The sequence below is a fragment of the Gambusia affinis genome, linkage group LG02 (assembly GCF_019740435.1).
Source record: "Gambusia affinis linkage group LG02, SWU_Gaff_1.0, whole genome shotgun sequence".
NCBI classification, from domain to species: domain Eukaryota; kingdom Metazoa; phylum Chordata; class Actinopteri; order Cyprinodontiformes; family Poeciliidae; genus Gambusia; species Gambusia affinis.
Window position 1 is genome coordinate 1,570,527 of NC_057869.1, and position 23,994 is coordinate 1,594,520.

The following is a 23,994-nucleotide window of genomic DNA, read 5'->3' on the forward strand; positions in this document are numbered from 1 at the left end:
TAAGGGCTACCGGAGCAAACCGAGATGCAGATTTCCTTCTTTTATTAGAACCAAGTCTGAGCGTTTCCGTCACAACCTGGAAGTCCAAAGCGAGTTGAATTCAGGTTGGCGTGAGACAGCGTGGCTCAGGTTTTTAAATGTCCATGATTCATCCCCATCAGCAATGGAAACTGGAGTCTAATATTGGACTTTATTGTTGAAGGAGAAATAAGTGACTTCTATAAAAGCTGTAATTCACCTCTGATCAGAACCTGAAGGTTGTTTGAAGAACATGAAGCAGAGAGAAGCTGTTTTCCTGAGGAAAGCCCACTCTGCCTCCAACACGACGTCATGTTGAATGAGATCAGATCCCGTCTTAAAAGAGAAGAAAAGGGAACTTCTCCATAAATGATTTAAGACTTTGACGACTCGGCTCTGAGGCAATAAATTAATGATCACTTCCTGCAGCTGAAATAACTGAAAAAATGGGCCAAATTTATGAGGAGACACAGATCCCACCTCTGTGACACCGTCAGCGTGGTTGGCTCAGGTCATACTGGGACATCCTGACAGGACACTAACGGACTCTGCCCTCTTGTGGTTGAATGGGCACATTACATGAAACAAAATCATTGGTTATTAAAAAAAATAAATCTCTCATTCTTGAATTTTAAGTAAAAATCTATTGAGTTAATATCAAACATAACATTTAACATTTTGATCCTAAAAAGCAGAGGTTAATATGATTATTATTATTATGATTAAGGTTTAGGATCCAGTCATCAGAACCAGTTCAGTTCAGGTAAACTGAATCAAATGAAGTTAATTACATTTTATGAGCTGTATTTACACCCGAACATCAACTAATTTATGCTCATTTTGTAAAGTTTTCACCATTTAAACCTTTATAAAACTTTACTACTGTGACCATGCCTCCTTAGTGTTATCAATAACATCATGTATTATTTCTAATTTTCCACATTTTACATTTATTTAGTGCAATTCACTAACAACAGAACTCATATCAGAGCAGTTTTAAAGACAAACGGGTCCAATTCAACCAAACCTGCTCCAGACGGCACCGCTAACTAAAGTTAGCTGCCCTAAAGCACTAACCCTAAACAATAGCTTAGCTAATGCTAATGCGATAAGCTGAAAACAATGACCAATCTCAGCCTCTGTGTTGGGCCATTGTATCAACCAATCACATCTGGTCTTGTTAAGCTTTATTCAACTGAATGTTTACAAAACTGCCAACTAATTTAGTACTTCAGAATTTATCTGGAAAAAGTAATTTAGGGAAAGCTAAGCATGCCAAATGTTAGCAAAAATGCTATAGTGCAGAAAAAAACTGGCTCATCTATTAGTGGAAAAGCATCAAGTTCTGCTGGACAGGATGAGCATCACATTCCTCCAACTCAAAAAATAAGAAAAGGTTATTTTTTTACAATTATAAAGCGAAAACGGTTTTGCATGTTAATAAAATACACATTTTTCCTCAACAGCGGTTTTAACTTTAAGGCAGATAAAGAAGCAGTGGTGAAATGTGAGAAGTGATTGGATGAACTTTATTAAGGTCTTTCTGAGATGATGAAGGATGAGCTGGAAAATGTCACTTTATTGCACAACGTTTAACCTCGGGTCTCTGAGGCGCCGCCAACTCGGAAAAATAGGAAGTAAAGAAAATATGTCATTTTTCAGTAGTTTCAGCTTTTTCCATAAATACATTCGGTTCCCAGTTTCATCTGGAACCTCAAACTTTTATACAAGTAATTACAACTAGGCAGCAGAACCGCAGCTCTTCCAGAAACCGGATCAGTTTAGGAGCTGATCCGGTTTATGGAAACTTCTGATTTCAGGGAAAATGTACAGAGAGGAATATACAAACATAAATACATCATGTACAGCCCAGGTTCTGGACACGCATAAATACAGGAGGATCTTAAATATCTGTAGATTATTTCGAATGGCACACATTGAGAGAAGAGTTTCATCGTCATCATCGTTACCATGGACGCAGTTTCTCTGCCGCCTTTGGCTTTAAAGGGAGCGGTGCTTGTGAGCTTCCATCAGTGCATAGTTGAAGTCAGCATTACGATTGATTATGTGCAACTCGTGACGTCAGGCAGGGCGGGTGAAGCAGTGGGTGGGGGTGAGGATGCGTTCGCTCAGGAAGGCAACAGAAACGTTCAGTAGTGTTAACGGAGACCGGACGATCATCCCGTCTCCTCTTCAGACACAAAAACCTAAAATTACGACTCTTCAAGAACTCCAGCTCCTTCCTCTGATTATTAAATTGTAAGAAAACCAAAAGGAGAGCCATGATTAAAGGCTTGTTTTACACTGACATTCAATAATTCAGCTTAACAGAAAAACCTTGTTGCAGCTTCGCTCTCTACCGGTTGACTGAAGCAACGAGAAACCAGGGAACCGTTGCAGGAACTGTGCAGCTGTCTGGTGTTTAAATACTAGTGCAAATGTCCTGTGATCTGCAGGAGTTCAGAGAGAAGCTGCAGCTGCAGCAGCTCTGCTGGTTTTAGTGTTTTAACACAGAAACAGTTTGGAACCGCAGCAGACCCTGAGGGACTCCACTACCAGGCCCCGGTGAGGCACAGCAGGACCACCAGGTGTATGGTGAGCAGGTAGGCCAGGAAGAAATACCGAGAGCGAGCGCGACCCGTCAGCAGCCTGGAGAAGTAGAGGCTCCGCCCCCTCAGCCACCGGCGACACGCCACCATGCCACCTTTCACCTGGAGGGGGAGACAAACCATCCATCAGGACAAAAACACACTGAAGTTCCACCTGAAGAACTCCACACCAAACCAATGCCAGACTGGAGGAGACAGGAGCTTCAAGACCCAACAGGCTGGACTTTAAATCTCCTGGACTCAGAATTAAATGTTCCCTGCAGTGGAATAAGGGAAGCCCAATTATCATATAATCAGCTACATGGCAAGCTATATTCAGTCTACACTATGTTTCTATTTCTATATTTATCTTCTACTTTTCATACCAGCCATCAGAACAAGCTTTAGTGTAATATTATATTTCTACATGTTTTCTAATGTTCAAGCTATGATGGAGATTTAGAGCCAGGCTAAGAATTTATGTTTAATTACAAGAATGAAATCAATATTATGAGAATAAAGTCACATGACAATAAAGTTGATTTAATACAAGAATAAAGTCATAATAATACAAGAATAACTTTTTCTCAATTTTTCTACTTGGCTCAGGTTATATTATGACTTTATTCTCATAATTTAAAATGATGTTAGTCTGTTTTATTTTTACTATCAGAAAAATACCAGACAGTTTGATTAATAGCCTGTAGGGGGCACCGTTCAGCTCAAGCTGGTAGAAATACCCCAGAAAGCTTCCCTTCCTGTGAACATATTCCTGACCTTCCGTGTTATGAGCGGCTGGTTTGGGTTCAGGCTCAGAGCTTCCCACTCCTCCTCTGCTTCCATCTCGATGCTGAAGTCCCTCTGATTGTCTCTGGACGCAGCGCTGAGCAACGGAAACACATTTTAAAGCTTTTCACAGCCGAACTCTGTGAGAGGTCAGTGAACGCCTCACCTCTTCGCTCTGTCCTCCGCCAGTCGCAGCGCCTCTTCTGCGCTCTCTCTCCTCGCTCGTTCATCAGCCAGACTCTGCTCCACCTCCACAAGCCTTCACACACGCACACGCACACGCACACGCACACACACACACACACACACACACACACACACACACACACACACACACACACACCATCAAGGTTCTCTGATTTTACTGATTTTACTGAGGGTGGTATAGGGGTCAGATGGAAGATGCGGTCACCTCTCCTGGAGCTCTGCTGCCTCACTGACGGAGTCGCTGCTCCTCTCCTGAGGGGCTCCAGGAGCCACTTCAGCCGATCCCTGCTGTGTAAACACCAGGCTTTAATCCAACATGTCTGCCTTGATGGCGTCAAATGGTGCAAACAAAACATGATGAGTCTTGTTTATTTAATTTATCAGGTTTTATCACCAAATATCCAGTTTGTTTGTGGACAGAAGGTGCAAACAAGGCAGAAATATTAGTTTTAATCTCTGTGCCTCCAGCTGGTGCAGGAGCAGCAGCACTGACAGCAGTGAAGGATGCAGGTGCTGTGGAGGTTCTACCTGGCCCTGGATCTGACTCTCCAGCCAGTGGCAGCGGTTCTGGCTGTCCCTGAGCGTTTGGGAAACGGCCCTCAGCTGGCCTGCGACCGCAGCTTTCTCCTCCACCGCCTGCTGCAGCTTCAGAGAGGAAGACGAGGGATGAAGGTGGATGAGAAGCACGTCGTCTCTCAGACGATCTCGACTTTGGTTTGACTGCAGCTGATTGGTACCTTGGTGTTGAGCTGATGGAAGTACTGGTCCCGCTGCTGGATCTCATAAACGCAGCGCTGCAGGTCTCTGTAGAGCTGCATCTTCTCAGCCTCTAACCGACTCACTGCCGCCTCCTGGCTGCTCTGGCCCGCCAGCGCAGCCGTTTCCTTCTGCATGAATGGAAGAAAAAACTGGATTATTTAGTGTTTCTACTAGAAATTAACTCATGTTGTCACTAAGCGTCCAAGATTAAATAAAAACCCCATAAAGTTTCTCAGTTTTTTCATGGCTTTAGGCTCAACTTTAAGGAGCAAAAAATGGATAAAAAAGACTGAAAAACATTCAGAGTTCAATGAAACATTCTAAAAAACAATGTGATAGAATGAAGAGCTACTGATGTAGAGTGCTTGATTTGGAAAGAATAGAAATGTATTTTAGAGGAGCAGCTTACTTTAATGGGCAGGATGTCCTTCCTCTCAGCTTCAGACCTGAACAGAAAGAACAAAAAAAAATTTTGAAAGTTGAAAGAGTTACTTTCAAGGCTTTCTGAATGTAGAAAACAACAGATCCAAATGAAAACACTCCAATGATTTTCCAGTCCAGGAGTAAATCCCTCTAAAATTGGATTTTGATCCATAAGCAGGATGATGATTTACCTCAGATGTGCAGTGTTGTGCTGATAGCTGCTGGTAGACTGGAGGAGCTCATCAGATTTCATTTCCTTCACCTGCAGACAGAGAGTCATGTCACAGATCATCAACAAGCTACGCAGAAATATGACAACATAGAAAAGAAATCAGGGCAACTTAAGGCATCTGTCAGCATGCCGTTTAAACAAACACAGGAAATCCATCAACCATCAGTTAATCAACAAGCAACTAACTGAAAATCAGAAGACAAGTAGCAGAACACAGTCAACCAATAGAAAACCAACAGTCAACCAATAGAAAACCAACAGGCAACCAATAGAAAACCAACAGTCAACCAATAGAAAACCAACAGTCAACCAATAGAAAACCAACAGTCAACCAATAGAAAACCAACAGTCAACCAATAGAAAACCAACAGTCAACCAATAGAAAACCAACAGTCAACCAATAGAAAACCAACAGTCAACCAATAGAAAACCAACAGACAACCAATAGAAAACCAACAGATAATCAATTAAAACTAGTAGAAAACCAACAAAAAACAAAAAGGCAATTAATATAAAAGCAGCAAACAGAAATCCATCAGGCAACCAATAAAAAACCAACAAGCAACCAATAAAAAACCAACAGGCAACCATCAAAATGAAAGCAGGCAACCAACAGAAAACTGACAATCACCAGAAAACCGACAGCCAACTAACACAAAACCAACAGACAACTTTTAGAAAAGCAACAGGCAATCATAAGGCAACCAACACGGATCCAGTAGTTGAGCAACATCTAATAAACATCTCATCATCCAGCAGTCAAACCAATATCAAGGTGATGACTCCACTTACCAGTCCATCATTCTCATCTTCGAAGGCACCGACGGCTTTTTCTTTTTCCAACATCGGCCTGAGAACCATCTCTGCACTGGACCCTGGTTTGGATTCAGCCACTCTTCTGGCACCAGCCAGCTCATCCATCAGCCGGTCGCGGTCATTCTGCAGGCTGGCCATGGATCTGGAGAACGCAGACAGCTGCCTGCTGTATGCGTTATTTTCCAGAACCACCTGTTTCAGCTCTCGTTCCTTCTCTGACAGGGACTTCGATAGTTCATCCAACAACTTGCTGAGCTCCTCGTGTGCATCTTTGCCCTCTACAGCCTTTAATTTGAGAACCAGGATGTCTCTTTCTTTAGCATATCCGGCCAGGTCTGAAGATGCGTCCTGCAGGCTGCGCTCAACCTTGTTCAAAGCCGCCTGACTCTGCCGGAGTTCTTGGTCGTACCTGTTCCTGAGGGTCTTGAAGTCCTCGATGAGCTGGTCTCGGTCATTCTGCAGAGCAGCCATGGCTTTGCACAGAGATTCGTTCTGAGCCTTCAGCTCTTTGTTTTGTGATTTAGCTTCAGCTAACTGCTGCTCCAAATCCAGCAAATCTTTGGCGAGCTCTGCCACTCTTTGATCTGCCGTCTCTCGCTCGTTTCTCATCATCTCCACCTCCCTCTCAAAGGTGTCCAGCTCGCTGTTGTATTTATCTTCAGCTTCAGCAAGTTTTTTGTCAGTCTCATCTTCCAACTGTCGCATTTTGCCTTTGAGCTCATCGACCGATGCTTTCTGGGAGAGCAGTTTCTGCTGGAGGTCGCTACATTCAGACGTCTTGGCCGCCACGGCGTCCTGTAAACTGGCAATGACCCTGCCCTCATTAGTTGTCACTCTTTCAGCTTCCAGTTTGGAGACTTTAGCGTTGAGTTCTTCATTCTCCGTTTTAATTGCATTACTGTCTTCTTGTTTCTCTTGGAGTTCCAGCCGAGAATCTCTGAGAAGCTTTTCAGTGGAAGCCTTCTGGATTTCCAGGTTTTTGATCACATCCTGCTGCTTCTGAAGCAGAACCTTCACCTGGTTGTCTTTAAGGGACAGTACCTGATTTAAATCCTCTCGGTAGCGCACCAGCTGAGCCCTGAGCATGGCGTTCTCAGAGTTCAGATCATCCATTTGATGCAACAACTTTCTGATTTCATGCTTAAAGCCTTTGCTTGCACTGCCCTCACCATCATGGGAACCTTCTTTATCCTTCAGCCCCAACTGACTCTTTGCCTCTAGTACTCTGTATTCAGACATCAGCCGCTCCCGTTCGCTCTGTAAAGACACCATCGAGTTCTTGAATGACTCGATCTTCATCTCCATTTGTTCCTTGTCTTGAATGGATCTGCTCACCTGAACTTCAAGACTTTTGACCTTAGCCTGAAGTCCTCTTATGTCTTTGTCCAATCTCTCCCTTTGGTAGCGTGACGACGTGAGCCTGTCTTCGTAAACAGACGCCTGGTTGCGATAGTTAGCCTGGAGTTGCTCCAGATATCCAGACATCTGGCCATCTTTGCAGGAAAGCAGGGAGGAGATCTCGGCATCCTTGCCCTGCAGGAGTGTTTTCAGTTGAAGTGCAATGCCCAGCTGCTTGTCAAAGTCGGCCTGAATTCTGTCCCGTTCGGTCTGTAAAAGGTGCAGCTGAGCTTCAGTGTCAGCATTGAGCTTCTCCATCTGCTGCAGACGAGGCTGCAGCTGGGAGAGCTCGTCCTCTCTCTCTGCCAGCTGTCGGTTCAGACCGTTCTTCTCTTGCTCCAATCTTTCCACTCGACCACTGAGTTCCTTCACCTGAACAGTCATGAGATCCAAATTCTCACTCACTTCAGCGTTGGTTGCGCTTACGATAAACATCTGACGCTGATGAGCGGCGGCAGCAACTGAGTACTCATTCAACGTCCTTTCCAGTCTCAGTTTAGCCACTCGAAGTTCATTCACCTCCTTTTCTTTCTTCCTCAGATCCTCCAGGAACCTCCTGATGGTTGACCCTTGCTCCAGCAGTTGCTTGTCTTTCTGATGGAGGCTCTTCTGGTACAAATCATCCCAGAGTCTGGAGGTGTCAGCCCCATGTGGAGTGGAAGTCAGAGCAGAAAGCTTGGCTTCGCTGGTCTCAATCGCTCCCCTCAGAGTGTTTATCTGGAGATCTTTAGAGTGCAACTCCTGGATCAGTTCATCCACTCTTTCATTTTCCTTCTCTCTCAGACTCGTCAGCTCGTCAACTTGTTGCTGTAGCTGATTCTGTAGGAAGGATTGTCTTTGTGTTTCTTCAATATGTTGTGAGGATTTGGTTTCCTCTGTCTGTTTAACATTCTGGGATATCTGAAGAGCCAGCTGCTCCCTTTCAGACTCGGTACATGTGATCTTTTCCTCCGCCTCCTGGAGAAGCTTCCTGATCTTCACCGACTCGGATTCGAGTCTCTTACTGCTCTCCTCCGATGCAGACATCTTCTCAGAGTTCTTCTTCAGCTCTTTCTCCAAATGTTCACAGGTTGACTGCGAACTCTTCAGGGAACTTTCCAGATCTAGAATCACCTCTTGGTACCTGATGCAGTTTTGTTGGAGCTGATTTATCTCCTGATGCTTTTCTTTGAGCAGCTCTTGCAGCTCCTTCTTCACGTTCTTGGATCCCTCGCTGCCTCTCTGAACAGTCTTGAGTTTCTCCTCAAACTCTCTGACCAACTTGAGCTGCTCCTGCTCCTTTTCTCGACGGATCTGATCGCTCATCTCCCTGCTCGATGTAAGCTGCGCCGTCAGCTGAGCGTTCTGGGTTTGCAGGACATTGACGGATTCTGTCAACTCATCAATTCTTTCTGAATTCTTCAGGATCACAGTTTCCAAATATTCATTCTCGTTTTTCACCTTGTCTGAAGTCTCTTGGGTGTTCTCGAGCTCCTCCTGCAGCAGTGACTTGTCGTCCTCCAGGATTCGGACCTTCTCGTTCAGACTGATCGTCTCCTGGCTGTGCTTGTTGAGAATATCTCGGAGCTCTTTGATCCCCTCATCTCGCTTTCCCAGCTCCAGCTCCAGCTCGTTCTGGATTTCTTGTAGTCTTTCAGAAAGATCCGCCTTCTCCTTTTGCAGCAGATTGTTTATTTCCAGCTGTGCGCTCAGTTCTGTTTTCTGTGCTTCAATTTGTGCCGTCAGTGAGTTATTCAAACTGAGAGCCTCATCGAGCTTCAGCTGCATATTGTTTGCGTTGTTGTTTGATTCCAAGTGCTTCTCCTCCAGAGAACAACTCACTGCTTCTAGATTTTCAGTCAGCTGGATGTTTTCTGCCTGGATCGCTGAGAGTTTCTCTCCGAGTTGGGAAATCTCTGCCTCCAGGTGCAGGTTTTTGTCCCTTAGCTCGGACACCTCCGTCTGGTGGTTTCCCTCAAGCTGTGAGAGTTGCTTTTGAAGATTCTGATTCTCCTCCTCCAGGTTCTCGATCTTCTGGCGTTTCTCTTTGGAGAATTTGTGCATCTTCTCTTTAATCCTCTCATTTTCCTCCTCTGCCTCTTGGGCTCGCTTTTCCAGGATCTGGGTCTGGGTCTCCTGATTATGGATTCTTTTCTGAGCTTCCTGTCTCTCTCTCTTGGCTCCTTCCAACAGCTGCCTCATCTTGTCCATTTCACTGCTCACGTTTTCGTACGCTTGCAGCAGAGACTCACACTCTTGCTTCAGCTCGGCATGCTTTGACATCCATTTGGTCAGCTCCTCGGTTTGGGAGTCTTTGAGCGACTCCAGCTGGCAGGAGAAGGCCTGTTTCTGCTGCGTGATGCTCTCGATGGTTAACTTCAAACTGTCGCAGGCTGCAGACAGGCTGCGGTTGTCGTTTGAGATGCGATCAACATCAGCGACCAGCGTGTCTCTTTCTTTGAGGACAGATGACGCAGAACCTTCCAGCTTCAACAGGGATGACTTCAGATCCAGGAACTCTGCTTCCTTTGCTTCCTGTTGAGCAGACAACTTCTCAACTTCTTCCTTCAACGAGGCGTTTTCCTTCATCAGATCTTTTCTGGAAACTAAAGCTGCTTGAAGTTTCCTGGTTAGAAGTTTGGTTTGGTTCTCTTCTTGGGATCTCTGAAGCCCCTCAGCTTCGGTTCTCATCTTTTCAACTGTGACTTCATGCATTTTGATTTGGTGAACCAGCTGCAGCTCCAGTGAAGTGATGAGTTGATCTTTCTCTGAAACTTGAGCCTGAGAAACGGACAAAGCTTCATCTTTCTCCTTCAGTTTCACTTCAAAGTTTTCTGCACAGTTGCAAGAGGAAGCACCGTGGTCTCTGTTGACTTCATCTTTCTGCTGTTTCACTGCAGCCATTTCACCTTTCAGCTCACAGATAAACCTGTCCAAGTTTTCTTTATCCTCCTTCAACAACTCCATTTCTTGTTGGACTTCGGTGAAGTTTAGCTTCACCTTTTCAGTTTCTTTAACCAAAGCATCTTTTTCTTTCTCCGTTTCTGTTAGCTTCTTTTGGATTGCTAAATGCTCTGAAGATTTCTGTGAAAGCAAACCAACTGCTTCGTCCAGTTGTGCTCTCAGCTGACTGCTTTGCTCCAACATGGCTTCCTTTTCTTTCATTAACATGTGAAGCTTTTCCTCGTTTGCTCGCTTCTCTTCCTGGAGTTGGTTCTCTAAAGTCACAGTTCTATCCAATAACTCCTGATTCTCCTGATGCCCAGCTTGATATTTCTCCATCTCATGGGTTTTCCGTTCTACTTCTGCCTGAGCTTTCTCCAGGTTGCTCTGAACTCTCTGTAAAGTCGACTTTAAAGCAGCTTCTCTTTCTTCAACCTGAGCAAAAGCTTCGTTTTTATCAGCCATTTCAAGAGAAATGCTCTCAAACCTGGACTTGATGGTTTCCAACTCCGTTTCCAGAGACATTTTGTCGTCTTGCAGAGTTTTGTCCTTCTCCTCGATGAGCCGTCTTAAGGACTGTGCTTCATCTAGGTAAGAGGTAGAAGTTTTATGGAGCTCATCCAGCTCCTCTGCCTGCAGTTGGTGTTGCGCTAAGAGAGCCTGGTGTTTCTCTTTCAGCTCAGATAACTCTTGAGTAAGTTTCTTCTCATTTTCTTGAGCCTTCTTTAGTGTTTCCTTGCGCGCCAGCAGTGCAGCCTGGGCCTTTTTCTGCAGAGCAGCTTTTTCTTGCTTCATTTGTGCCCGCTCCATCTCCAGATCTGCAGCAGCGGAGGAAGACTTGTCCTTCAGCTCGTCCTGGAATGTCTTCGTTTCGTTCTGAAGCTCCTCTAGTTTCTGTATCAAATTGTTTCTTTCTCGTTCGATGTCTTCTGCTCTGGACTGAAGCTCCTCGATGACAGAGTTTTTCTCCTGGACTTTTTCTAAGGCGTCACACAAGCTCTCCTCTTTTTCCATTAATCTGCTCTGCAGCATTTGTTTTTCGGATTCTAATTGCTCTGCAGCTCTTTCACAAACTGCTTTGTGTTCAAGTATCTCTGCGTCAAGAACAGAAATTCTTTCTTCATACGTTTGTTTCATTTCACTCAACTGTTCCTGAAAAACATGCATTTTATTGTTCTGTCCTTCTTCCTTTTGCTTCTCGTACTCATCGATCCTTTTCAGCAGATCTTTTCTCACAACCAGAGCAGCCTGAAGTTTCTTCTTCATGGCCTCCTTCTCTTTGGATGCAGCAGCGAGCTCCTTCTGCTGATCCTCTGCTTCCTTTCTGAGCTGAAGCTTCTCAGAGTTCTCCTTATGAAAACATAAAAGTTGTTCCTCTAGCTGCAGAGAAATCTCCTGCTGAGCACGCTCCATGTTCTCCAGCTGTGCTGACAGGGAGGCGTTTTCCTCAACCAGCTTCAGCCTCTCGTTTGAGGCGGACTCGATGAGCTGAGCGATGGAGGCGTCTTTATCCTTCAGCTGCTGGCTGAGAGAGGAGAGCAGCTCCTTCTGCTGGCTGACCTGGAGGCTCATGCAGCTCATCTCTTCATCTAACGATGTGTTCTTCTGCAGCTCTGCATGGAGCTGAGCCTGTAAATTCACCAGAGCTTCCCGTTTCTTCTCCTCGCTGCTCCTTTGATTCTGCAGCTGTGCAGCAGTTTCAGCCAGGTCTCTTTTCACAGCGGTTATCTCAGCTTGATGACTCTCGTGTACCTTCCTTATCAAGTCTTGCAGTGATGATTCTTCTTGGTTTTCTGCAGCAGATCTATCAGGAGAGTCCGTTTTGGTGTTCAGAATTCTTCGTAGCTCGTCTTCTGCAGCTGATAGCGACTGCTGCAGGCTCCGGTTCTCGTCCTCCCTCTCCCGGATGGAAGCCAGAACTCCCTCCAGCTGGACTCTGGATGCCGATGCCTCCAGCTCTTTAGCGCTCAGCTGGTCTGAACCTTGCATGACTGCAGCTGACGCCTCTGCTAGTCTGTCCTGCAAACCGCCTAAGTCTCCCTTCAAATTATTAACTTTAACATCTTTGGATTTCATTTCAGTTTGGAGACGTTCTAATTGTTCTGTGAGCAGACTCTTGTCCTGCTTCTCCCTGTCCAGCAGTGACAGCCACTCCTTCTCAGAGTCCTGCAGAATCTGCTCTATTTTTTGTATGTTTTCTTTCAACTGAGACAGTTCTTCGTCTTTGGCACTAACCTTGGCTTGCAGGCTCTGCTTTTCCTGCTGCTCCCGATGCCGGCTCTGCTCCAGCTCTTCCCTCTCCGCCTGCAGCTTGCGGTGCTCCTCCCTGGACAGCCGCAGCTCCTCGTTCAGACTCTTGTTGCGTTCTTCCAGTTTCTGCATCTCTGAAATCAGCTGCGCCGCCTGCTTGGCCTGAGCGCCGTACTGGTTGTTTATTGCGTGAAGAGCCATCTCTCTCTGCTCCAGGTTCTCGGTCAGAGCGTTCATCTGCTCTGCGACCTGAAGATGTTGGGATTTAAGTCTTTCTATTTCAACCATCAGCTGAGTTACACTTGCCTGATGGGATGCGAAGGCGTCGTCTTTCTCTTTGGACAGGCTGGAGTTCAAGGCTTGGCTTCTGTCCAGCTTGTCCCTGATCAGAGACACCTCCGTTCTCAGAGTCTCCACGGTGGTTTCTGCCATCTGGCGCCCTCTGCTGGAATCGTCCATTTGTGCTCGAAGGTCGTCGACCTCCTCTGTCCGTTCAGCAAGGCGCTTCCTGACGTCCTGCAGCTCCTCCAGGGATTGGGCGTACTTTTCCTGTAGGTTGGTGAAGGCGCGCTGCGTCTCCTCTGCTGACCTCTTCAGGTTTTCAGACTCGGCGGACAGCAGCTGGTTCTGACTCTGCAGCTGGGACGCCATCTCTGTGCTTTCCATGAACTGCGACTTGAAGAGCGAAGCCTCGTCGGCTCTCCTCTGAGCTTCCTCCACAGAGCGGGATCGCTCCAGGAGGGCAGCGTCTTTCTCTCCCAAAGCTGCCCTGAGTCGTTCCGCCTCGGAGGCCTGGACCTGCAGGGAGCTGCTGAGTTTGGAGACGGATTCCTCCAGGTGAGATATCCTCTCTTTCAGGCTGTCGCACTCGGCCTCTTTGCCTTGCAGGTGGGAGTTGAGGTTCTCCACGGTGGCGGTCGAGTGACTCTGATACTGGAGGCTCGTCTGCTCCTTCTTCTCCAGGGCGTCTTTCAGCAGGCCTGACTCTGAGGTCAGAGTTTCTACCTGACCTCTGAGGCTGGAGGTTGTCTCCTGCAGCTCTGACAGCTGTTTTTGCAGAATGTCGTTGTGATCTTTGATCTGCTTCAGCTGCTGGTCCTGCTGCTGGATAAAAGCTTGCAGTTTCTGCAGGTTTTCATCCTTTTCCTGCATGGTGGATCTCATCGTCTCCGCCTCCGACTGCACATTTCTGAGCTCCTTCTCTCTGTCGGAGATTTCTGCTCTCAGACTGCTGATGAGCTCCAGCTCACTCACCATTTTCTGCAGCTCAGCCTTCAGCCTGCAGTTCTGGTCCGTCAGCGCCTGCATGCTGTCCCTCAGGTCGGTCACCTCGGCCTCGCTCTGCTGCAGCTGCTGCTCATTCTCTGCAGAGAGTTTCTGCAGAGAAGCTTTCAAACTGGAGATCTCCGCCTCCATCTCTGCGGCGCTCTGGTTCATGGCTCCGATCTGACTGCTGAGTGAAAACACGGACTCGCTGCGTTTCTCCAGCTCCTCTCTCTGACTCTGGAGCTGGTGCGTGACCTCCTGGAGGTCCTGCTCTTTCTGCTCCAGCTGCTGTCGCATCTCACACGTTTCTCTCCTGACCGACTCGGCGTCTTCCTGCAGCTTCGACGCCAGCTCTCTCTCAGTCAGAAGCTCTTTCTGATAAACTCGACATTCCTCTGCCGTCTGGTTGAGCGTCGAGTCTTTGTCCATCAGCGCGGCCTTCAGAACCGAGCCCTGCTCCTGCAGCATGGACACGGTGTCCTGGAGCTGCAGCAGCTGGTTCTGCCGGGCCTCCAGCTGGGTTCTCTGCTCAGAGACGGTTTTCTCCGTGTCTTTCAGCTGACTGACCTGCTCCTGTAAACTCTGGAGGCGTTCCTCCGTCTCCCGCAGCGTTCTGGACAGACGAGCGCATTCGTTGGTCTTCTCCAGCAGCCCTGCAGAGTTTGACTCTTGGCTTTCCGTCAGGATCTTCCTCAGCTCCTCCTGCTCATCGGTCAGAGCGCTGATTGTTTGCTGATTGCCCTGGATTTGGTTTTCGAGGCTGGAAGCTTTTTCCTGGAGGAAACTTTTCTCGGCTGTTAAGTCAGAAACCAGTTGGATGTTTTTCCCTAACTCTTCCTGTAATCTCTGATTATCAGCCGTCAGATTGATAATCTGAGTCCTAATCTGGAAGTTCTGATCAGCAGATGCTTCCAGTTGTTGCGTAAGCTCAGAAACAGTCCGTCTTTGTTGAGAAATCTCGTTTTCTTTGGATTCACAGGCGAGGCGGAGGTTCTGGTTTTCCTCGGTGAGAGTCTGGAGGTGGGAATTTAAATCATCCAGTTTCGTTTTCCTCAACTCCGCCTCAGATTCCAGTTTTCTGGTATTTTCTCTGAAGACGTTAACCTGGTCGTTCAGAGACTTCAGCGCCTGGTTTTTGTCGTTCAGTTGGTCTTTGTGGGTTTGACACGTTTCCTCCTGCTCTTTAAGTCGCTGCTTCAGATCAGAAAGCTCCTCGTTCAGGGATCCAGATTCTTCTTCCTTCTGCTTCAGCATCCGGTCCTTCTCCATCAGCCCAGACTTCAAACTGGACTCTTGTTCTCGAAGCAGAGACAGCGTCTCCTCCAGCTGCGTCAGCAGACTTTGTTGTGTTTCGGTTTTGGACTGAAGGTCAGCGGCGGTTCGCTGCGTTTTCTCCACCTCCAGCCTCATCCGGGTCGCCTCCTCCTCCTTCTCCCTAAGTGCCTCCAGCAGACGGCTGCATTCGGTGGTTTTTTCCAGCAGGAGCTCTGAGGTGGAGTTATTGCTTTGCTCAATGACTTGGTTTAAATCCTCTCTCTCTCTCTGCAGCCCTTCAATGACTCTGCTGCTGTCAGAAAGCTGCGTCTCCAGCGCAGATATTCGGTTCTGGAGGGAATCTCTCTCGGCTGTAACCTCTGAAACGGCTCTGATGCGTTCGCTTGCTTCCAGCTGCAGTTTGTCTCTGTGTTCGGTGACGACCTGAAGCTGCTCCTGCAGACTGCCGTTAAGCTGAAGAGCAGATGTAACTCTTTCATGGAGCTCGTCTGTTTGGCGTCTCTGAAGCTCCAGCTCTTCGTTCAGCCCTTTAAGTTTTACCTCCAGCTCTTGTTTTTGAGTCTCTGTGCTTCTTAAGATCTCCTGGACTTTGGAGACGCCTTCAGATTTATTTTGGATCTCATTGTTCAACCTAACCTTCTCTGAGTCAAACTTCTGCCTCTCCTCCTCCACCAGTTTATCTGCTGTCCTGATTTGGTCTTCCAGAGATTTTATTGCTTCAACTTTCTCCTCTAATCTATTGGATAATGTCTCAACCTGGTTGCCATATTTTTCCACCTGAGCTAAAAGTTTGTTTTGCTCGTCTTTAGAGGACTTCAGCTCCCGTTCCTGAATCTGTTTCTTATCCTTCAGCTCCTGCTGCAGTTTTTCGCTGATCGTGTTTTCGTCCTGAAGCTGCAGGATCTTTCCTTCGGCCTCCTGCAGCCTTTGTGCAGAAACGGTGAGCTGCTCCTTCAGGGAGGAGATGTGAGTCTCACATTCGGAGAGATGATTCCTTTGGCTCACGTTCAGCTTCTGGATGTCGCCTCGCAGCTCCTGGATGGTTTTCTTGTCGCCTTCGGCCTGCTTCAGCAGATGCTCCGCCTCGGCCGCCTTAGACTCTCCTTCCTCTTTGGTTTTTTCCAGCTCCGCCTCGGCATCCTTCAGCTTCCCCATCAGCTCTGTGATTTTGCAGTTCAGGGTTTGCTGGTCGGAGTTCTGCGAGTCTCTGATGACCGTAGCTTCCCGCTCAGCCTTCCTCAGAGCGTTCTCCACCTGGACCAGGCTCTCCTCTTTCTCCTTGACCTCCTGGTTCAGCAGGCCGAGCTGCTCGGCGTACTCGGCCATGTTCCCGGCCAGGCTGGATATCTCTCTGTCCTTCTCCAGCAGGACATCCTTCAGACTGTCGATTTCCCGCTCGCAGCTCTGGAGGTCGTGGATGAGCTGGGCTCGCTCTTCCAGGTGAGCCGTGTTCAGCTTGTCCAGCTCCTCGCTGGTCTGGTCCAGCTCCGCCTGCAGCGTTTCTATGGTAACCTCTTGCTTTTGGGCCTGAAAATGGTTTTAAAAACAAGTTTTAAGTTATTTTTGCTCAATTCATTCAAGAAATGACACAGAAACAGTAAAATTAGCAGATTATTTGTGCAAAATAAATCTCAATCCATATTTATTGGACCCTCCGAAAGGATTTATGAAATTAAATCCTTTTAAGCAGCTGCATCATTTCGTATTGAAAAGTTTGGAAAATGATAATTTATGACTGAAGCAATAATCATGATAGAAATAAAATGAAAGCAGTTTTAACAAAGTTTAGTTAAACTTTTAATTTCCTGTTTTTGTAGATCATAAATAAGATTTGAAACTTTCTTCAAAATTGGAAAAACTGGAAAACATTTTAAACAAACAAAGCTGAGTGTGTTTGAATCAGCTTAGAAAAATTCCTGTCCAAATCTACAAGCAGAGGAATAATCAGGGAGTTTAAAGCTGCAGACCGACGTGTTGGGGTCACCATGTCGCCATGGCAACCTTCAGATCATTGATGGCCAAACCGTTTCATCAGAGAGCCACGGAAATGCAATCATTTAATTAAAACCTCCAAAAATGACTAAGCATCCAATATTTTAGTGAAAACAAAATGATCTTTATGTTATTGTGAATTTAAAAAAGAATTTTGTATTTTTGCCAAAACAGACTGGAATGCAAAAAAAAGAAAGTTTCCGCCCAACCATTAAGAAACGTAAACATGTGGAGACGAAGCTCTGAACTCCAGGAGGACCCATGATGCTGCGGGCTTCTTATCATAAACATTAATAAAAATCTGTCAGAAAGCTGATAATGGGTCGCTGGGCCTTTCAGCAGGAAATAATCCACAACAAATTAAATCCACCTTCCTCTGCAGCCATCGGAGAACAACAGACAAAACCTCTGAACCACCTGAAGGTTGAACCAGCTGCTGACAGCGAGGGAACCAACGGCTGTGGAAAATACTCAAACTGGACTTCCCTAAACTTCCCAGCATGAAATGGTGCAGCTGCACTGAAAGATGAATTGATGGAGACACGTTTATATCAGAGGACTCAATAAGCATGGAGGGTTTTTCGCTCTGCTAGGACACACCTTCTCCTTCAGCGCACTCAGCTTCTGCGTCAGGTCTGCAGCTTCGGTTTTCAGTTCAGAGCACTGCTTCTCCCAGCTGCTGCTTCTCTTCGTCACGTTTTCCAGCTGTAAGAACGAATCCAAACATGAACGCTGAAGGCTGAGGAGACGCCTTGGTTCCTGAGAGGAAAGCCAAGCTTGGGTTCTTACGCTGTGCTCGGTCTGGAGGAGTTTGTCGGAGAGCTCTTTGACCTGGATCTCCTTCTGGCTCAGCGTTTCTCTCAGGCTGTCGATGAGCTCCAGCTTCTCAGACGTCTTGGCCAACGAGTTCTCCTTCTCAATCAGGGAACTTTCCAGGCTCTCCTGGGTGTCCGTCAGCCTGCACAGACAAAAACACTAACTTTTTATGGTCATTCTGTCTTCCTGCAGTAATTATAGCATGAATGTAAACCTGAACTATTTTTATTCAAGGTGATCAGACACCAGCCCATGACATATGGAGAGCAGTCGTATCATTTTCTGTCTGCAACCCGAGCCGTTAGCAGCATGTTACCCTCTGAGCTGCTCGGTGAGGCTGCTGACCAGCAGCTGGTGTTTCTCGGTGTCTCTGCTGTGCTGACTGCGCACGCTGGCCAGCTGGCTCTGCAGTTTCTCCGTCTCATTCTGTGGTGACAGAAACAATGAAGATGATTGAGAAAACGGTCAAATTACGATAAAGATCACAGGATCTTGATTTCAGCACAGCAAACAGACCTAAAAGAAAGCAGCATTTCTGTAGCGGATAAAAACAGAAAGATGTTTGTGTTTACAGAGGAATTTGGGCAAACATGTTGAAACAGAAGATAAAGACTAAGAACTAAAGGAACTGACTCAGTTTTATTCATCCACCTGATACTTTAGTGGCACAATAAGAAACTTTACTTTAATCTGCTGCAGTTTGGGAGAAACTAAGTTATTTCTAAGTATTTAACTGTGTTTTTATACCGTTTGTATGAAGCTAATTCTGAGTCTTAGAATATCATTTTAACTGATTTAACGGATCAAAACACTGAGCTTTAGATAGATTTTCCTGGTCTGTAGGTCTAGTTCCTATCATCTGAAAGTACATAAAACAAAGAAGAGATTGTTAATTATGGTTTAGCAGTATGCATGTGTTCCCGACCCAAAGCTGGTCAGAGTCAAAGGGAAAACAGATGAAGTTACCTTTCCATCTCCTTTACCATGATCCACTGCTCTGTGTTGGTTTATCATATAAAAAACTGTGAAGTTTGGTTCTAACCTGTTCCAGGTGTGAAACCCTCATCGCTCTTTTCTCATGTTTCCTTTGTAAATGTGCTTACAGTTTGGTGGAAGCAGGTTTTGAACATTTCAGCTCCTTTCCACCCTGCGCCACAGTTCAGTAATGACGACCTGTGACACCGAGAGCGTCGCCTCTGCATGTCTGTGGTTAACCAAGCACGCCAACCACACCGTTAGCCACCACCGCCAGAGGTGCCCTCCGGCGCACACCAAACATGAGCAACCCAACACACCTGAGAAACCCAACATGGCTGCTCTTCTTCATCTACATCAAACGTCACCTGTGTTAGAAAGGTTCAACATGCAGTTCACTCGTCATTTCACCAACTTGTTCATCAGTGGGTCGGTTATATCGTCACAGTGGTCTTTAAGGAGGTGGGCGGCTGTTAGCGGTAAAGCTGCGGTGCAGGAGCAGGAGCAGGAGCAGGATCGTACCTGTAAGGCCTCTATCCGGGCCTGCAGCTGCAGCCGGTCCTCCAGGTCCTGGCACCGCTCCTCCAGGCTCAGGATCTGCTCCTGCAGCTGGTTTCTCTCCAGCTCCAGCTCCTCCACCACGGAGCGCAATCCGTCTGCAGCCGCCGGGAGACACAGTTAGGATAATTCAGTCATCAGCAAGAACATCACAACTAAAACTCCTTCACCGAGATTATTTCCCAAACGGAAATGTAGGAAATAAATGTGCAGGAAAGGAAAATTAAAATTGTAAAATAATATAAAATAATATTTGTTTCAAGGAAAACCCTTTGAGGTGTGTGATCTAATTTTTAAGGGGGTCATATTTCATAATAATAATAATAAAAAAACATTTAAAAATAGAAATAACATGTTAATTAAAAATGATTGATATTCTAATATTTACACTTATTTTTATAAACATTTAAGAATTAAATTTTAAAACCTAATCATTTAAAATATCCAAAATAAATTTAAAATAAGTTTTAAACACATTATAATTACATACCTATTTTATAATATTTTTACAAACTGTAATTATGATTTAAATTAAAATATTAAACAAATCATTAAAAAATTTAAACCAAAGGCAGAAAAAATATATTAGTTTCAGAATAAATAATTATAGTTATTTAAATATTTTTTACATTTTATTTTCATAAACATTTTTTACATTTTAAGAATTAAATAAATCACAAATAAAATGTAAAAGTAAAGTAAACATAACAATAAATACTGTTTATTTAATGATTTCTTATTAATAACATCAACATTTCTACCAGAAAACTGGGATGAAAATGTTTTATTCAGGTGAAGAAAACAACATTAAAGTTTGTTTCTTTTAAATCACCAAAAACTACATCAGTTTAAAATCTAAAACATTTACTAAAATCTAGTATTTAAAGTGTATTTTCTGTAATCGACCATTTGGAGATAAAAACTGATGCAATTTTTGGTTCCGTGAGTAAAACAAACCCAGAGGAGAAACATTAAAACAAAATGGGAGGACATCGTGCAGAAACACCAAAAAACACCAAACTCACCGCAGATGGACGACAATTTCCACACAATGACCTCACTTCAACTGAGACACACTGACAAACACCAGCCAGCTCAACCAGCATGCACGTGTCAGAAATTAAAATCTGAGAGCTCATGAAATGATGAGGCACAGACGACACAGACTGCCACAGCAGAGCTCTGTCAACCAAAACACACAAAAACCACAGATCCCAGTGGGTTCTAAAAACCACAGATCCCAGTGGGTTCTAAAAACCACAGATCCCAGTGGGTTCTAAAAACCACAGATCTCAGTGGGTTCTAAAAACCACAGATCCCAGTGGGTTTTAAAAACCACAGATCCCAGTGGGTTCTAAAAACCACAGATCCCAGTGGGTTTTAAAAACCACAGATCCCAGTGGGTTCTAAAAACCACAGATCTCAGTGGGTTCTAAAAACCACAGATCCCAGTGGGTTCTAAAAACCACAGATCCCAGTGGGTTCTAAAAACCACAGATCCCAGTGGGTTTTATAAACCACAGATCCCAGTGGGTTCTAAAAACCACAGATCTCAGTGGGTTTTATAAACCACAGATCCCAGTGGGTTCTAAAAACCACAGATCTCAGTGGGTTCTAAAAACCACAGATCCCAGTGGGTTCTATAAACCACAGATCCCAGTGGGTTTTACCAGGCCAGACGGGGAATGAACAGCCAGTAATCCAACATGGTGTTATGGAGAAAACAAACAACCCAAAGGAAACTGAATCTCCCCACAGTGCAGGTGACTGAGTGCATGCCGGCCGAAAGCTGCCTAGCGGGTGTCACACCTGTGCTGGGCGTACTGAACTCGGGCCACCAACCTCCCATGTTCTCTCCCTCCATCGGGGTCGTGCTCTCCGAGGTGCTGCCGGGGTTCTGGAAGGACGCCTGTCCGTCAAACTCAAAATCCTCCTAAAAACAGAATGTTTGTATTAGACAAGCCCACAGCATCACCCTCCACCACCGTGCTCCACAGGTGACAGTGAGTTTAGGCTGAGCTGCTGGGTTCGGTTTCGTCCATCGTGGTCCAACACGTCCTTCACCCAGATGCAGCTTTGAGAACCTAAATCTTGCTGCCATCTTGCTTTTAGAGAGAAGATGCTTTCTCCTTTTACCCTTTCTAGCAGCCATATTGGCTCAGAGTCATGACCTTTGACCTCTGACCTAGCTAACTGAGCGCCAGAGATGGTGGTGGATCATCCAGTCCTGAGAAGACTGGCGGCTGTCTGACAGGTTTTCCTTTTGGGAATAATCTTCCTCCCTGCAGAACGATTGACAGGCAACCGGGAGATGACCTTTGACCCTTCCCAGACTGTTGCTCCTCCAACATGTCTGGTGCAGAATCAGTTAATCCATGCATCTGATCAGCAGCAACCTGCAGCTTTTCTCCCCATTTAAAGTTTACAGATATAAATCTTAGAGGTCATTAAAGGAGCTGCTTGTCAGAGCGACGCTGGGAGAAACGACGTAAAGGGTTAACAGAGCAGCCAAACATGTAACATACTGCAGCTGCTTGACTGTAAAACCATCTGCCTGGAAAATACATGATATCACCCCTCTAAGATACAAAACAAGTATAAAATCTCATAATAATAATAATAGTTCATAATACCTGCAGGTTTACTGATTGTATCTGGAGGGATGAAAACCAGTCCTGATGTTCATCATCCCAACAATAAAAATATATTATTTTAAAGTAAATAATTATAGTTAGTAATTAGTAATACTTTTATTTTCTTAAGCATTTAATTTTAAAGATTAAATAACTATTAATAAACAAAAAAATCAAAAGGCAAGAAAATTATTTCTAAACACACAAATACAGTCTATTTATTAACATTTTATATATTAAGTTTAATTTTCATAAACATTAAGTCATAATTTAATTTCTAAAAGTTTTATGTATCAGAAAGAATGATTTAAAATCAAAGGTAAGAAAAAAAATATACGTTTAAAAAGAATAAACTGCACCAACCTGCAGGCTTCGATGGGCCGGAGCTAGCAGCTTCTTGGCCCCGGGTCGGCCCGGCCCCCGAGCTTGAGCCAGCTCCTCCTCCAACTCCTGCTGCCGGGTGGCCAGAGCTGGATCGGAGCAGCCAGGAAAGAACCAGTCATCCTCAATCAGTTTTGTGCCACAGGGGAAGAGGGGAGGACGAGTTTGTGGATGGAAGCGAACATTAAAGTGGACTGGACAGAGGAGCAGAAGCGTGACGATGTGGATGGTGTTGGTGGTGAAGAAGATGGAAATCACACACAGAAAAGCTTTTTCTAAGAGTGGAAACACTGAGCGAAGAGGAGAGGTGAAAGAATCAGGGAGGGAGAAAAATACGGATTTCTATGTCTGCAGCACTTCATGAAGAGACGCACACTGCTCAAAGCCATGCACACATAATTTGCATTGCAAAGGAAAACAGCTTTCAAACATGTGGGAGACGAGGTGGCAGTGGGAGGGAGGACAGAGCCCGTCTGTATGAGTCACATTTAAAAGCTGAGCTTCATCGCTGAAAACATTAAATCTGTGCAGATCTGAGAGGGTTCCTCAGGGTGGAAGCAGGGCGGCGTCCGGACTGATGGCCGCAGACGTCCCATCCGTTTTGTGCAGACAGGCTGCTTGGTGGGTGGAGGGGGAGGAAAGGTGGAGGGCAGCTCCAAGCAGAGGGTGAGGCAGGGAGGGGACACAGTGTGTTCAGCACTGATTAGTGTGGGCACAACAGGCAGAGTTAGGAAGACATGGAAAGTTCCCAAATCCTTTGAGGTAAAGTCAGAACCGACTCCTCTTCAACCCAACTCCAGCTCCTCTCAGGGGGTTTGATGTGACTGGCCAACACAAAGTTTGTCAAAAGGAGAGAAAACGATGCTAAGCTTCCAATTAATTCACATTAAAAATCTGAAAAGTGTGGAATGCTTCTATATTCAACTCTCTACATCAATCTATTCAAGAACCACCATTGGATCCAGTTGACTCCTGCAGCTTGGCATATTTTTCACCAAATCTTTTTTTTTTTGGAAGATTACTGAAGAGTAAGAAAAAAATTATTAGGAGAAAAAAATTGTAATGATTCAAGAATAAGTTTATAATTTATGAGAAGTTGTAATATGACAAGAAAAAAGTCATAAAGTTATAACAATGTGAGAATAAGTTTGGGATCTCGTTCTGTTTGGTTCTGTGTAGATCTTTCAATAATTTTGATGGTTGCACAGATTTTATTTTTCAGAGTAAAGGGGCCAGAATAAAAATAAGACATTTCTGATTTTTAAATGTAAAAAAGGTGGAAATAATGTATTTGTGTTACATTTTGTGTTGGTCTGTCACACAGATTAACAATAAGATACATTAAATACAGTATCTGAAGTGTAAAAAATATAACAGAAAGTTTGTCAAGACACAGTCTGCATGTTAGAACAGATCACACACCCAACTGCACTTAAATGGTGCAGTAAGTTTAAAACCAGTGACCTCTTACTCTTAATTACTTTTATAACAGCCGATATCTGGTCCTCAGTAACTGATAATCCATCAATTAAACACCAATCTGCCTGTTAGGAAGGATGGGAGTGAAGGATCTCCGTTAGTGCAAATCTTCCCAGACAGTGAGCTGAAGCTGAGACCAGGACAACCATTAGGCTCCAGACCAACAGAAAAACTGGCACAGAGGACAAGAAGAGAGGGGAAGTGGTGTGAAAACAGAGGA

General features: G+C 45.3%; 1 protein-coding gene across 2 annotated transcripts in view; it reads right to left on the reverse strand.

Moving 5' to 3' along the window:
• Positions 1–1,526: 1,526 nt before the first annotated feature.
• LOC122824280 (golgin subfamily B member 1-like) overlaps positions 1,527–23,994 on the reverse strand; it is a 32,522-nt gene continuing 10,054 nt past the window's right edge. For both annotated transcript variants that reach the window (XM_044104669.1, XM_044104680.1), the window contains exons 15-29: positions 22,278–22,428; positions 21,091–21,214; positions 19,246–19,379; positions 18,065–18,174; positions 17,722–17,890; positions 17,533–17,637; positions 5,806–16,467; positions 4,973–5,043; positions 4,768–4,804; positions 4,337–4,486; positions 4,128–4,244; positions 3,805–3,884; positions 3,559–3,651; positions 3,384–3,489; positions 1,527–2,729 (exon numbers count right to left, since the gene is read on the reverse strand). In XM_044104669.1, coding sequence (XP_043960604.1) covers positions 2,571–2,729; positions 3,384–3,489; positions 3,559–3,651; positions 3,805–3,884; positions 4,128–4,244; positions 4,337–4,486; positions 4,768–4,804; positions 4,973–5,043; positions 5,806–16,467; positions 17,533–17,637; positions 17,722–17,890; positions 18,065–18,174; positions 19,246–19,379; positions 21,091–21,214; positions 22,278–22,428 — 12,268 coding nt within the window. In that variant the 3' untranslated portion in view covers positions 1,527–2,570. The remainder of the gene's footprint in view (positions 2,730–3,383; positions 3,490–3,558; positions 3,652–3,804; positions 3,885–4,127; positions 4,245–4,336; positions 4,487–4,767; positions 4,805–4,972; positions 5,044–5,805; positions 16,468–17,532; positions 17,638–17,721; positions 17,891–18,064; positions 18,175–19,245; positions 19,380–21,090; positions 21,215–22,277; positions 22,429–23,994) is intronic.